Raw genomic sequence first — 13,026 nt, forward strand, 5'->3', positions numbered from 1 at the left:
AGGTAAATTGGAAAGGGGGGAAGGTTTTGATTCTTCCCACATTATATTTCATACAGTTACATTTCATTTTTTTCAGTGAATATTATTAATCAGTTTATAAACTTTTTAGAGACTATGAAATGAAGTGTACCCAATATGCAATACAAATCTATTTAAATAGCCATAAAAATGTATTACAATACTAACTTGGCACTATTTAATTTAATCATTAACTTAATTGAGTCCATCATTTTAAGAGTGCCACACTTCTCATCTAGTTACAAAATATGAGCACATAGTATGTGTAAAATGAAATAGCATTGTATTTTTGCCGTGTGTAATTTTGATGAAATAAACTCTTTGTTAAAACTATTGTAAAAGTTGATAACCATTCACCTTCTAAGCTTCCTAGCCTCCAGAATTCCTTGTTGTTTTTTTTTTTTTTCCACAAATGAATTTGTTCATCCCTTTGTATTACTAAAGACACAAAATGTCTGTCAACTTTCGCATTTTCCTGCAGCAGCTGCTGGAACCAGGGTAGCGCACATGCTCATTAGTTTTGCTGGGTGCTCCACTCACACGATAACATCATCATCTTGACGGGTGCAGTGCTGTTAGCTTCATGAAATCAAAATGTGTTCAACATTATGCTTAATGACACTGATTTTTATATTAAATCATTATTTTATAAGCAGTTTGAGCTACAAGAGTCTTCTGTAAAGTAGAATATCTGGATAATAAACTTCTGATTTGATTCATTGTGTAAAAAGTTTCGAGAGTAAGATTTGAGTCACATTTATGACAAGAGCTCATAAAAGGTTTTAGGCAACTTCTATTTGGTTTTATTTCCTACCATCTAATTAATATGAATTTGGGGGTACTTTGCTTGCTCGGTATGGAAAAGGATATCTTCGTGAGCCTAAGTGTCATCTGTGGAATATGTAAGTTTGAAACAACAGGTGGTATTGACATTAGTGTTATCTGAGAGGAATAACTTCCAACAGTGATTTTGGGATGTCCACCAGGGTTTCTTCATATCTCGGGATGCATTGTATAAGTTTAAAAGCAAAACTAAATTCACTCTTGTTAAAAGGGTATATAATACAACTCATTTATGAGGTAAGAATTTTTTGTGTAATAAAATGTATAGGAAATAAGTGATGGGAGGATAATAAAATATTTTGGTGAGAAGGGGAAGATACGGATGTAATGTAAAACTCAGGCTCTTATCATTGACTATAAATTATTGGTTCCAATGTTCATTGCATTTTCCTTGGCTGTGACTTTCTTTGAAGTGTGGAGGGCCTGTTGTCTTTCATTAATAGCTTTGTAAAAGTTAAATCAACTGAAAGACTTCAAGAGGGCAGCCAGGTTTTCTTCTGATCACTTCCAGGTTTGCAGGGCAGTTAGCAAAGATACACTTGTACATCAAAGTGGAGAGTCCAGATTATTAGTACTTGTGGTCAAGGCTACAGATACTTCAATGGAATTTGTTTCTGTTTTGTTGTTTTTGCTCAGATGGCTATGATGTAATTTAAACTGTTCTCTCTCTCTTTTTTTTTTTTTTTGAAAATTTAGTAGGATTCTGTCAAGAATGTCATTCTAAAGTATTTGTTTTGGCCAAGGACTTTTAGTGTTCATGGTGCATGTTGCTGGCCTATATCCAAACCCAGTTAAGACCCCTCAACCTGTGGGCTTGTATCACCAAAAACAGCCTTTTTACTCTTATCCTTTTTCTGATTCTCTTGGCTGACCTTTGTGAGGAAATAACAACCATTGCTCCTTAACCCAGCCCTTTGACTCCATTGGAATGAGTACTAAGAGTGTAGTAGATAGCAAATTTTTAGATATGTTGAAGAGATTTTGAAATGCTTCCATGTACATTTTCTAATTTGACTCACACATCAACCCTGTGCAGTGAGTAAAGGAGCCAGAAGGCTTTTCCCCTATTTAAAAATGAGGAAATTGAGGGGCAAAAAGAAGTTAAGTTGACGGACCCAAGGACCACTTCTTGTCCTATTCATACTGCAAGCTGAGGTGGGGAGTCTTAATAACCTGTTAATACAGCAGCCCATTTTTACCACTGAAGATCTCAAACTCCAGTGAAAATGAACTCCAGAGAAGTTGTAATTGTTTTAGCATCAGATCCGTGTAGTGCTGTAGCTGGAACTAGAATTATCGCCTGATTGTTAGTCTGATACTCCTGACTTTATACTCTGCTGAAGGCAGTCAGCACCTTACACTTCATAAAAGGCCAGAACGGTGCTATTTTTCTTGTTTGATCAGGGATAAAATGGAAACTCAGGGGAAGAAAATTGCTTGGTGCTAGTCACACATCCTATTAGTAACAAATGCTAAGATTAGAACCCAGGACTCATGGTTGAAAATGCAACCTCTCAATGCTTTGTAATCCCGAGAATTTTTATCAATTAGTAAATCTCCCTTTTATAAGTAGATTGCAGTTTGTTTTGTTGCTATGCAATACATTATATGGGATGGTTTTTAGAGCAAAATGAATGAATTTGATTTAAGGAGATATTTTATGCTCTAGTTTTACTGCAAATTATGAATCCAAGTGCTTCCAAAAGGTTAAATTATCATACACAGGATTACAGTGTGGTAGTCCTTTGTGCTCTCTCAATGATAAAATGAGTGATTTGATAGCCTGGAACTTATTAGTATGATGCGTAGAACTTGCCTTCTCTTTGTTGCCTATCCACCAACAATTTCAGTTAGGAAAAGCTATATAGAATGACTGGAGTGGCCAGATCAAATACAGGACACCCAGTTCATCTTGAATTTTAGATACTACGTATACTGAAAACTTATTCATTATTTATCTGAAACTCATTTTTAGCAGGCTGTCTTTTTTATTTGCTAAATGTAGCAACTCTGGGGATGACTTTTTCTCGAACACATTTATTATACTTCTTTTCAGTACATTGCTTTAGACTTATAAAATGTGACCTGTTTTCAGAGAAACATAGACATGTTGGAATTTAGTTAGTTTTTTTTTTTTTTTTTAATGGACACTACCCTTAAGAAATAGTCCTTAGAAATAGTGTTTTCACCTTAAGAGAACAGTGTGTGGTCCTTTTATGACCTAGAGGTAAAATATTTTATGTGAACATGTGTCATAAGTCATCTTTCTCTATGCCTTCTCTGCTTGAATTTGACTTTTATTTCCAGATTCAGCTAGATGTTACGGAGTGCCTTCTTCATGGCAAGCACTGATGCTCTGGGAACTTTAATATTCTTAATAGGGTATAGTACCTGGAATAGGAAACCTGGATTTGATTCCTAGTGTTGCCACCAAATAGCAGAATGGGTGTGGTTCAGACATTTAATTAGCTTCATATTTTAGAAAGTAGGTTCATTAATGCCTGCCTCACCAGGTTTAAATAAAATTATGTTTTGTTTTTTTTTTTCAGTAGCACTAATGTGAGTCTTTTTCAAAACCCCCTAGAATTAATAAAAGTAAGGGAAAATAGAGATCCTATCTTAGACCATCAAAGCGATTACCCAGTCAGAACTACCACTGAGGTTTCTGGATTTCCATCTGTTGCTTTCTACTTTTATATTGGACATGTTCACAGTCATCTTTTCCATTACTTATTTGTGTACATTTACCTAACTTCATATGCCAGGAACATCCAATATGTATATAACTTCTGAATACAATATAAACTTTTAAGTTTGAAAGGAAAGATCATGATGATTTTTCTGGAGTTACTCATTATTCTGTCCCTGGCGCCCAACATAGTACCTTGTGGAAATCTCTGTCTTATGAGAATAATTCATTCCAGAAGAAAAAAACAATTAAAGTTAATTCTATCAAAATAGAAAAAAAGTTCATGGGAAGGTTTTGATTAGAGCTTTATCTTGAAAAATAGAACCACAGATTATGAAAATAAGTTTATATTTGAGCTATTAATAATAAAATTGAGATTGTAATGACACTCTGCTAATTCTTAGGATGAAACTCTGCTAATTCTATTACAATTAATTGTAACAGAGTGTAGCCATAAACAATTATCTTCAGTTCTTGTTTGGCTTTTGCAGCAGGATCATAAAGAGAATTTTTTTCCCTAAAATAGTTTTTTGAATTAATATTCGAAGGCTTCATCAGTTTTGCCCAAGGGGCTTTCTTAATTCAGAATATAATTATTTGACTAATATTCTCTTTGTGAGTATCTGCTATGTCATTATCCTTATTGATTGTTTCTTCAGTTGTTAGCTGGTCTTTAATTGGGCATAACTCTTAATTGTCATGGCTTTGTGTAACATTAGAAGGATTCTCCAACGTCATTTTATCTATATCTAGAAAATCTATATTGTCTTAGTCCATGCTGGCTGCTATAACAAATAGCTTAGACTGGATAATTTATAAACAGAAATTTTTTGCTCACAGTTTCAGATGCTGGGAAGTCCAAGATCAAGGCACTGGCAGATTCTGGTGGAGGCTTCTTCCTCACAGATGTCAACTTTGATGTGTCCTCACAGAAGGGCAAAAGGAGTAAACAAGCTCCCATAGGCCCTTTATAAGGGCCCTCAATTAGGTGGTTTTTCCACTGATTTAAAGAAATACCCAAGGCTGGGTAGTTTATAAAGAAAAGAGGTTTAATTGGCTCATGGTTCTGCAGGCTTTACAGGAGGCATGGTGTTGGCATCTGCTCAGCTTCTGGGGAGGCCTCAGGAAGCTTTCAATCATATGGAAAGTGAAGGGGAAACCTGCATATCATGTGGTGAGAAAGTTATAGCAAGAGCAGGAGCAAGAATGAGAATAAGGATGGGATGGTGGGAGGTGCCATATACTTTTAAACAACCAACTTTTAAACAAGGATGTGAACTCACGCATCATGAAGGGGATGGTGTGAAGCCATTCATGAGGGATCTGCCCCCATAATCCAATTACCTCTCACTAAGCCCCACCTCCAACACTGTGGATTGCATTTCAACATGAGATTTGGAGGGGACATCCAAACTACATCAGGCACTCATCCTATTTATGAGAGCAGAGCGCTCCCAAAGGCCCCACCTCCTTAATACCATCACCTCCAGGGTTAGGGTTCAAGAGATGAATTTTGTAGGGACATACATTTAGACCATAGCATATGTCTTATATAAGAATTTTAATTTCAATTTGCAGGTGATTTGTATTTGCATAGAGACTGAAGTATTTTTTAAAAATCACTGGAGTATAGATATTAGTCTTAAGAGCAAAGGCCCACTTCATTCAGCCATGTAGATTGTGCACTGCAGAACTCCAAGGAATGCTCAAAGGGAAAGATGTGTGAGAAATGATTTAATTTTATTTGTGATTGGTTCATCAGTGATTTTGATGTTATGATAATGTTTTCCTATGCAAGCATGTAATTACAGGGATGCAGATAATCAATAATGTGGTCATGAGAACTCCCTTTCCCTGCCACTGGTGGTTAATACAAATTGTTAATTGACTGAATATGCTACATCTGCTTTTCCTATGTCATTTAATATTGAGTTAATGTCTCTAAGAAAATATCCATAAGCAACATTTATGAGACAAATAGAGTAATCACAAACACATAATATAGAATTTTTAGACACTGGCTCTGCTTAAGACATGTGCTGCACCAGGCACTGCAAGGTATACAAGCATACATTAGTCGTGGTCAGTTGTGAGACTTACACATCCAAGGGGTGATGAACAGTAATCGCTAAAACACAATGTTGATTTTCTGTAATAAACACACCAACATTTAGATATTCAAAAGACTGTTGTACCTTTTGATGCTTCAGGAACCTTCATTTATTTATTCATTTATTCCATTCAAGAAATATTTTGAGGACCTACTGTAGGTGATAAGCATTAATCTAAGTACTGGATATGCAGCAGTGAACACGTAGCACTAATGAAATATCTAGTCAGAGGGGATAGATGATATAACAACAGATTGATAAACAAGAAAAATAGCAGGTAGTGAGAATTTAAATTATGTAGGATAAGAACATGATGTGTCAGGACCACTTTAGTTGGAGCAGTCAAAGATGACTTATTTGAGCAGGGGATGTAGAAGCTGATCAGCCATGTGCCAATGAGGGGAGAGCATCCCAGACAGGGCAGTTAGAGCTTGGTGTGCTTCAGGAGCGCCAAGGATGCTGGCATGGGTGAGAGGAACCTATTTGTAGGGGATTACAAGAGCTCAGGTTTTATTCTCAGTTCCATGAAAAGCCAAGTAGGATAGCTAAGATGTTGACATACTTTGCTAAAAGTTTACTGTGGCTGCTGTGTGGAGAATGGGATTGCAAGGGGGTAAGTATAGGATCAGAGAGAACGGTTAGGGGACTATGGCAACAATCCAACTGAGAGATGGTGGGGTTTGGACCAGGGTGGTAGTAATGGAGATAGAAATAAATAAGCAGATTGGGATATAGGTTTTTGGAAGTCAGGTTGACAGAACTTGACTGCGCAACTGAATGTGAGAGTTGAAGGAAATAGAAATTTAGAGTAATTCCTACGTGTTTGGTTGGACTAACAGTGGAAGTGATGGTCTTCCATATGTGGGAAAACTGGCAGGGAGTAAGATGAAGCAAGGTGAGATGGGTAGGGTCTTAGGAATTCTGTTTTCACCATTTTAAGTTGTCTAGATATCCACGTGGAGTTGTCAAGTAGGCAGTTTAATTTAAAATTCAAAAGAAGATCTCCATTTCCCATTGAGAAGATAAGAAATAAGTTGGGGCTAAGTTTTAGGTTTGTGGCTGAAATGGTTAAAATGTCTATTTTTATATTGATTTAACACTTCAGTAACATGTCCATATTTGAAATCACATCGGATATGTTAACTTAGACATACTGCTTTTTTCCTGTCTTATCTTTTCCAAAACAGTTTTATTTGAAAGCTTCCTATGCATTGTTGGCAGCTTCACATGCATTTTTAGCATCAGTGTCTTTGGCACTATTAGTGCAATTCTGGGGGCTACATAAGCAAATCCCACAGTGTGTCACCTTCACTTCTAAGGTTTTGAGATACTGAATTATTTTAATTAATGTATGTTGTCCTCACTGGAAATTTTGTCCTAAGTCACAGCATGCATCCAATAAACATTGGGACAATTATATGTTTTTAAAAATCTGTGTAGGTATACGCTTGTGATTTGTACAATAATACACTTACCTACCACATTGCTTTCATGCTTCTTCAAATTTGTAATACCTCTTTATTAGGAAGTCAGTCAATTCATAAGGCCTGTGAGGTTGTTTTTCTTTAAATTACTCTTTGGATATTTTTTAATTTATTTTTTAATTGATAAGAATTTTATGTATTTAAGGTGTGCAGCACGATGCTTTGGTGTATGTATACATTGTGGAATGGCTAAGTCAAGCTAATTTGTATATGCATTGCTTCATACTTATCTTTTTTTGTGGTGAGAACTCTTAAAATCTTCTCTTTCAGCAATATTTAAATATACATTATTATTAACTATAGTCACCATATTTACAATGGATCTTTTGAACTTATTTCTCCTAAACTTTTTGAAGACTTTTATAACTGTATCCAACTCTTGAAATTATAAGGGAGGTAGCATTTTTATCTTTTCATTTTGACCCGTTACATTCTAGATGGGGTATCATTTCAGAGTAACGTATATTTAACAAATAATACATCATTGTTCAAAATGAAATAATTAGGGGAACATCCCGTAAATGAAAGACTTAGCAAAGACTCAGAAATAAGACAGTGTGTTCTTTTTAAACTCTTTTGTTTTCACTTAATTAATTCATATCATACATATCAGTACACATAATCATGTTTTAATGTCTGCCTAGTGTTCTCTTGTATAAATGTGCCATGATGTATTTAGTCAGCCTTCTACTGGTGATATTAGGTTGCTTCTTATCTTTGCTATGAGAGCAAACAGTACTTACTATATACAGTAAATACCCTTGTATTTCCTTTGTCACATATGTAAAATCTCTGGAACAAAGGGTAGATACATTTAACATTTGTTAGATATTGCCTACTTGGTCCTCCAAAGAAGTAATATCAATTTTTTTTTTTTTTTTTTTTTTTTTTTTGAGACGGAGTCTCGCTCTGTCGCCCAGGCTGGAGTGCAGTGTAGCGATCTCAGCTCACTGCAAGCTCCGCCTCCCGGGTTCACGCCATTCTCCTGCCTCAGCTTCCCGAGTAGCTGGGACTACAGGCGCCCACCACCACACCCGGCTAATTTTTTGTATTTCTAGTAGAGACGGGGTTTCACTGTGTTCGCCAGGATGGTCTCGATCTCCTGACCTCGGGATCCACCCGCCTTGGCCTCCCAAAGTGCTGGGATTACAGGTGTGAGCCACCGCGCCCGGCTGAAGTAATATCAATTGTTATTACAACCAAAAACATTGGAAAGTGACTACATCCCTATACTATCTCCAAAATAGTACATTGTTTAACTTTTTTATCCTGCCCTTTTGTTTAGTATAAACAGTCAATTATGTCATTGGAGATTTGAGATTACATTGTTTTTTGTATAGGCAAATTATTTGAAATATCCTCAGTTATAGCAAGTTTTTATCTTTTGAAGGTAAGTTTGAGTTTTCAAAAGGGTCATGTCTTATCAGAAGATAGAGAATTAAGTTAGCTGTTACCATAGATTTTTTTTTGTTTTTGTTTTATTTGTTCATTTTGGGAAGAGTTAGTGAGAAACAAGGTCTAATTTTTAGATAAAATTAGTATTTTTATTTAGATTATAAATTGTTTCAGAAGTGTTTCAAAAGAAGAGTTCCAAAAATGTCTAGAGTAATGACATCATTAATTGGTGTAAGATTACAGCGTTCTAAGGGGCATTATTTGAATTGAACAACATGCTTTGGATTGTGTATGATCTGGTATGTTTGTTTTAAAAAGTGACCTACTGTGACGGCTTTAGCTCAAATGAGTTGCTTTCATAGGAGGGTACATTAAAAACATAAATGCCTTCAGTTTACTTGGACTGCATTTTTAAACTTAGATAAAGCCTACTTTAAAATAGTCGTAGATAATCTAGAAAAATAGATCCTTTTTTACCATTATTAAACAAACATTATTGGGATAATATTTACAGAAGTCTGATTTTTCTATACAAGATTAAATTATTTGTCTCTTTCATTACTCCTTCTAAACTTATCTACTTTTGCAATATAGATATAACTATCTAAAATAGGCATAGTAGCAAGCCAAATTTAGACAAATATTTGTTTTAGTTTTCAAATATTTAACTTCAGAACAAGATATGTGTTTTAAACATCAAATTAATGTACATATTTATATTTTCATAAAACTATTGGCAAATTTAGTGTCTTTTACTTTTTAATGTAAGCTAATTTTGAGAGAAGCAGACTTAATGCTTGCTATGCTGCAATCAGATATATAAAATTACGTATATAGAAGTCAGCCTTTATTAAGATGTTCATTAAAGCAATTGTCCTCTATTGTTTTCCAAAATAAAATTGTCTTTTTGTTTTTGAGGGAGAGAGAGTCTCACTTTGTCACCCAGGCTGAAGTGCAGTGGTGCAGTGGTGTAATCATACCTCACTACAGCCTCGAACTCCTGGGCTTAAGCAACACTCCTGCCTCAGTCTCCCGAGTAGTTAGGGTCATAGGCACATGCTGTCGTGCCCAGCTAATTTTTAAATTTTTTCTAGAGACAGGGTCTCACTTAGTTTCCCAGGTTGGTCTCCAACTCCTGGCCTCATGCAATCCTCCTACCTCAGCCTCCCAAGATGGTGGAATTACAGGTGTGAACAACTGTTCCTGGCCAAAATAATATGTCTTAAGTAAACCATCTTGTTTTTATTTTCTATGACATATCAAATTATTGTCTCGTCAGTTTACCATGAGAAGATGTTTAGGAGCTTTCAGGCATAGCACCCTTTCTCTTCAAGTATCTAATGTGTCTGCACGTTCTGTTCTGCAGAGAAATGGTCAATGCTTGGTTTGCTGAGAGAGTTCACACCATCCCTGTGTGCAAGGAAGGTATCAGAGGCCACACGGAATCTTGCTCTTGTCCCTTGCAGCAGAGCCCTCGTGCAGATAACAGTGCCCCTGGAACACCAACGAGGAAAATCTCTGCCTCTGAATTTGACCGGCCTCTTAGACCCATTGTTGTCAAGGATTCTGAGGGAACTGTGAGCTTCCTCTCTGACTCAGAAAAGAAGGAACAGATGCCTCTAACCCCTCCAAGGTTTGATCATGATGAAGGGGACCAGTGCTCAAGACTCTTGGAATTAGTGAAGGATATTTCTAGCCATTTGGATGTCACAGCCTTATGTCACAAAATTTTCTTACATATCCATGGACTCATCTCCGCTGACCGCTATTCCCTGTTCCTTGTCTGTGAAGACAGCTCCAACGACAAGTTTCTTATCAGCCGCCTCTTTGATGTTGCTGAAGGTTCAACACTGGAAGAAGCTTCAAATAACTGTATCCGCTTAGAATGGAACAAAGGCATTGTGGGACATGTAGCAGCACTTGGTGAGCCCTTGAACATCAAAGATGCATATGAGGTAAACAGGGGACCCTGAGAGCAGGACAGGTGCTGGGGAGGGTACTATGGCTGGGGCATTGGATAGCAATCATGAATGGTGGGGGTATTTGAAACTGAGATGTAATAATTTGCATACTTATTTAAAACTGGAATGTAGACTAAGAATTTTCCCATCTTTAATTGCCAGAGTTTCTTCACTGGTGGTTCAGCTGAGGACATGAGCCTTAAGGAAATCTCATCTTGTTTTTCTCCTTAATGATAATTTAATATAGCTCATCTCATGGTTATATTCTCCCATCTTTTTATCTGATCACTATGCATATCCCCATCTATGTTATCCCCACATGAACCTCTTAGAATTTTCCTGAGATTCTAAAATGATAGGTGCAAAACAACAACAAAAAGAACTTATAGTCTCTTTTCATTCATTCATCCAATTAATCATATTCATTCAAAGTCCCATTGATACCAAAGTCTGGTTTTCTTTCCTTCTATCCTCTCTTTCATTTTTTAAACAGATAAACTTACAGATATCTTCAAAAAAGTGGAAATTTTTGCTCTAAAAGTTTTCAATGGAAAGATTTGTTATTTCTTCACCTTTTGCTATACATATGCACAAGTCTTTAATTAAGGGCTTAAAGGTTACACTGTAAGATTCTTCAAATTTCCCATTTAAAATAATCCCTTTTATTAATGGAATTTTAGTTTTAAAACCAAACGTCTTAACTGAATGGCACTTTATATGTTTATGAGGTATCTTACAGCATCTTGATAGAACAATTGTTCTAGCTTTCTACTGTGTGGTACACTATAAAGATTCAGTAGTAATTCTGGCTCAATTCATTTAATTCAGAGAGTCATAGCTGTTTTATTGTGTTCCTGGTGCCTTATAGTGCCTGGGACATAGGGCTTACTAAATATTGGTTGAATTAAAATAATAGTACATGCAATAGATAAATAGCATAGAGAGTAGGTCATAACAGATGCCAAGAAAAATGTGATAAGGTTCAGAGAAGCAGGATAGGACATCTAGTGGGAAAGATGGAGGAAGATTTTTTTTTTTTTTTTTTTTTTTGGAGATGGAGTCTCACTCTGCTACCCAGGCTGGAGTGCAGTGACGCAATCTCGACTCACTACAACCTTTGCCTCCCAGATTCAAGCGATTCTTCTATCTCAGCCTCCCGAGTAGCTGGGATTACAGACATCTGCCACCACGCCCAGCTAATTTTTGTATTTTTAGTAGAGATGGAGTTTCACCATGTTGGCCAGGCTGGTCTTGAACTCCTGACCTCAGGTGATCTTCCCATCTCAGCCTCCCAAAGTGCTGGGATTACAGGCATGAGCCACCGCACCCGGCCAGAGGAAGATTTCTCTGAGGGAGCAATGTCTGATACAGATCCTGGAAAATTTGAATAAATTGAATAAATTGAGATTTGTGCATGGTGAGATCCAGAGGTAAAGAGAAGTTAGAAGAGATAGGAAAGTAGGACCATGTAAATGTGTAGATAAGAATCTGGACATGAAGGAGCTGTGGGAGCACAGCCAGGAAATTACTGAGATCTTGAATGCCAAGCTGAGGAATATATATTTGGTTTAGAAACATGAGGAGTAACTGAAGATGTTTTGAAAGGGGAATGAGTGTGATTTAAATTATGCTTTGGAAGGATTAATTTTACAGTAGTCATAAAATGAATTAGAGGGGGAAATGCTACAAGTTGGGAGGATAGAAGATTATCTTAATAGTCTAAGTATGAGGAAGTAAGGACCTTAACAAGGACCCTGACCTTAAAGATCAAAAGGAAGGAATGGATTTCAGATGAAGAAGTATTAGGTTGGTGCAAAAGTAATTGGCATTACTTTTAATGGCAAAACCATGATTACTTTTGCACCAACCTAATAGAATCTGCTGAACTTGGCAGCTAATAGGAGATGCAAGTGAAGGGGAAAGAGGAATTGAAGATGACCAGGTTTTGAAGTTCGGTAAATGAATAATGGTACTACTAGTGGGTAATACCGAAGGCCGGGATTTGGGGTGTGATAGTTCATCTAGGTTAAGTCCTGAAATGTTTCTTCAGAATCCATTCTGTATAATAAATGCATTCAATTTTGATTCTCTTGGAAAAATTTACTAGTCTTCATAGAATATCTCCATGACCTCTTTGAGCTCCATAGTAACTTCACACTGTAGCAGATTCCAAGAAGGGTATTAAGGACACAGCTGAAGGATTGCTGCCAAGTTTGCAGAATCCCCTTCCTGTCTTAAGTGACAGCTGGGTATCCACTTTTCAATGGCACTATGGTCCCATGAGTACAGTAGGATCGTAAATATTCTCCAGCTTTGTTGAGAAAGCCTTTATTTGTCTTCATGGTCCTAAATGTCTCCAGCCCTGCGAATTCGTCACTTACATGCATTTTATTTAATCTGCCTACCATCTTCAAAGTTTTGACAATATCTTTTCTGTTTGGCATTTGATAATGATTTAATTCTTGTACTATTGTTTAAAACAGCTAATGTCCTTGATTTGCATGGCTCCTGGGGTGATGCCTCTT

At 36.5% G+C, this 13,026-nt stretch overlaps 1 protein-coding gene across 3 annotated transcripts in view; it reads left to right on the forward strand.

Annotated features, from left to right (window-relative positions):
- Positions 1-13,026, forward strand: part of LOC105486179 (phosphodiesterase 5A) — a 134,133-nt gene that overhangs the window by 11,431 nt on the left and 109,676 nt on the right. For all 3 annotated transcript variants that reach the window (XM_011748900.3, XM_011748902.3, XM_011748901.2), the window contains exon 2: positions 9,907-10,495. In XM_011748900.3, coding sequence (XP_011747202.2) covers positions 9,907-10,495 — 589 coding nt within the window. The remainder of the gene's footprint in view (positions 1-9,906; positions 10,496-13,026) is intronic.

Source organism: Macaca nemestrina, chromosome 3 (genome assembly GCF_043159975.1).
Source record: "Macaca nemestrina isolate mMacNem1 chromosome 3, mMacNem.hap1, whole genome shotgun sequence".
Classification (NCBI taxonomy): domain Eukaryota; kingdom Metazoa; phylum Chordata; class Mammalia; order Primates; family Cercopithecidae; genus Macaca; species Macaca nemestrina.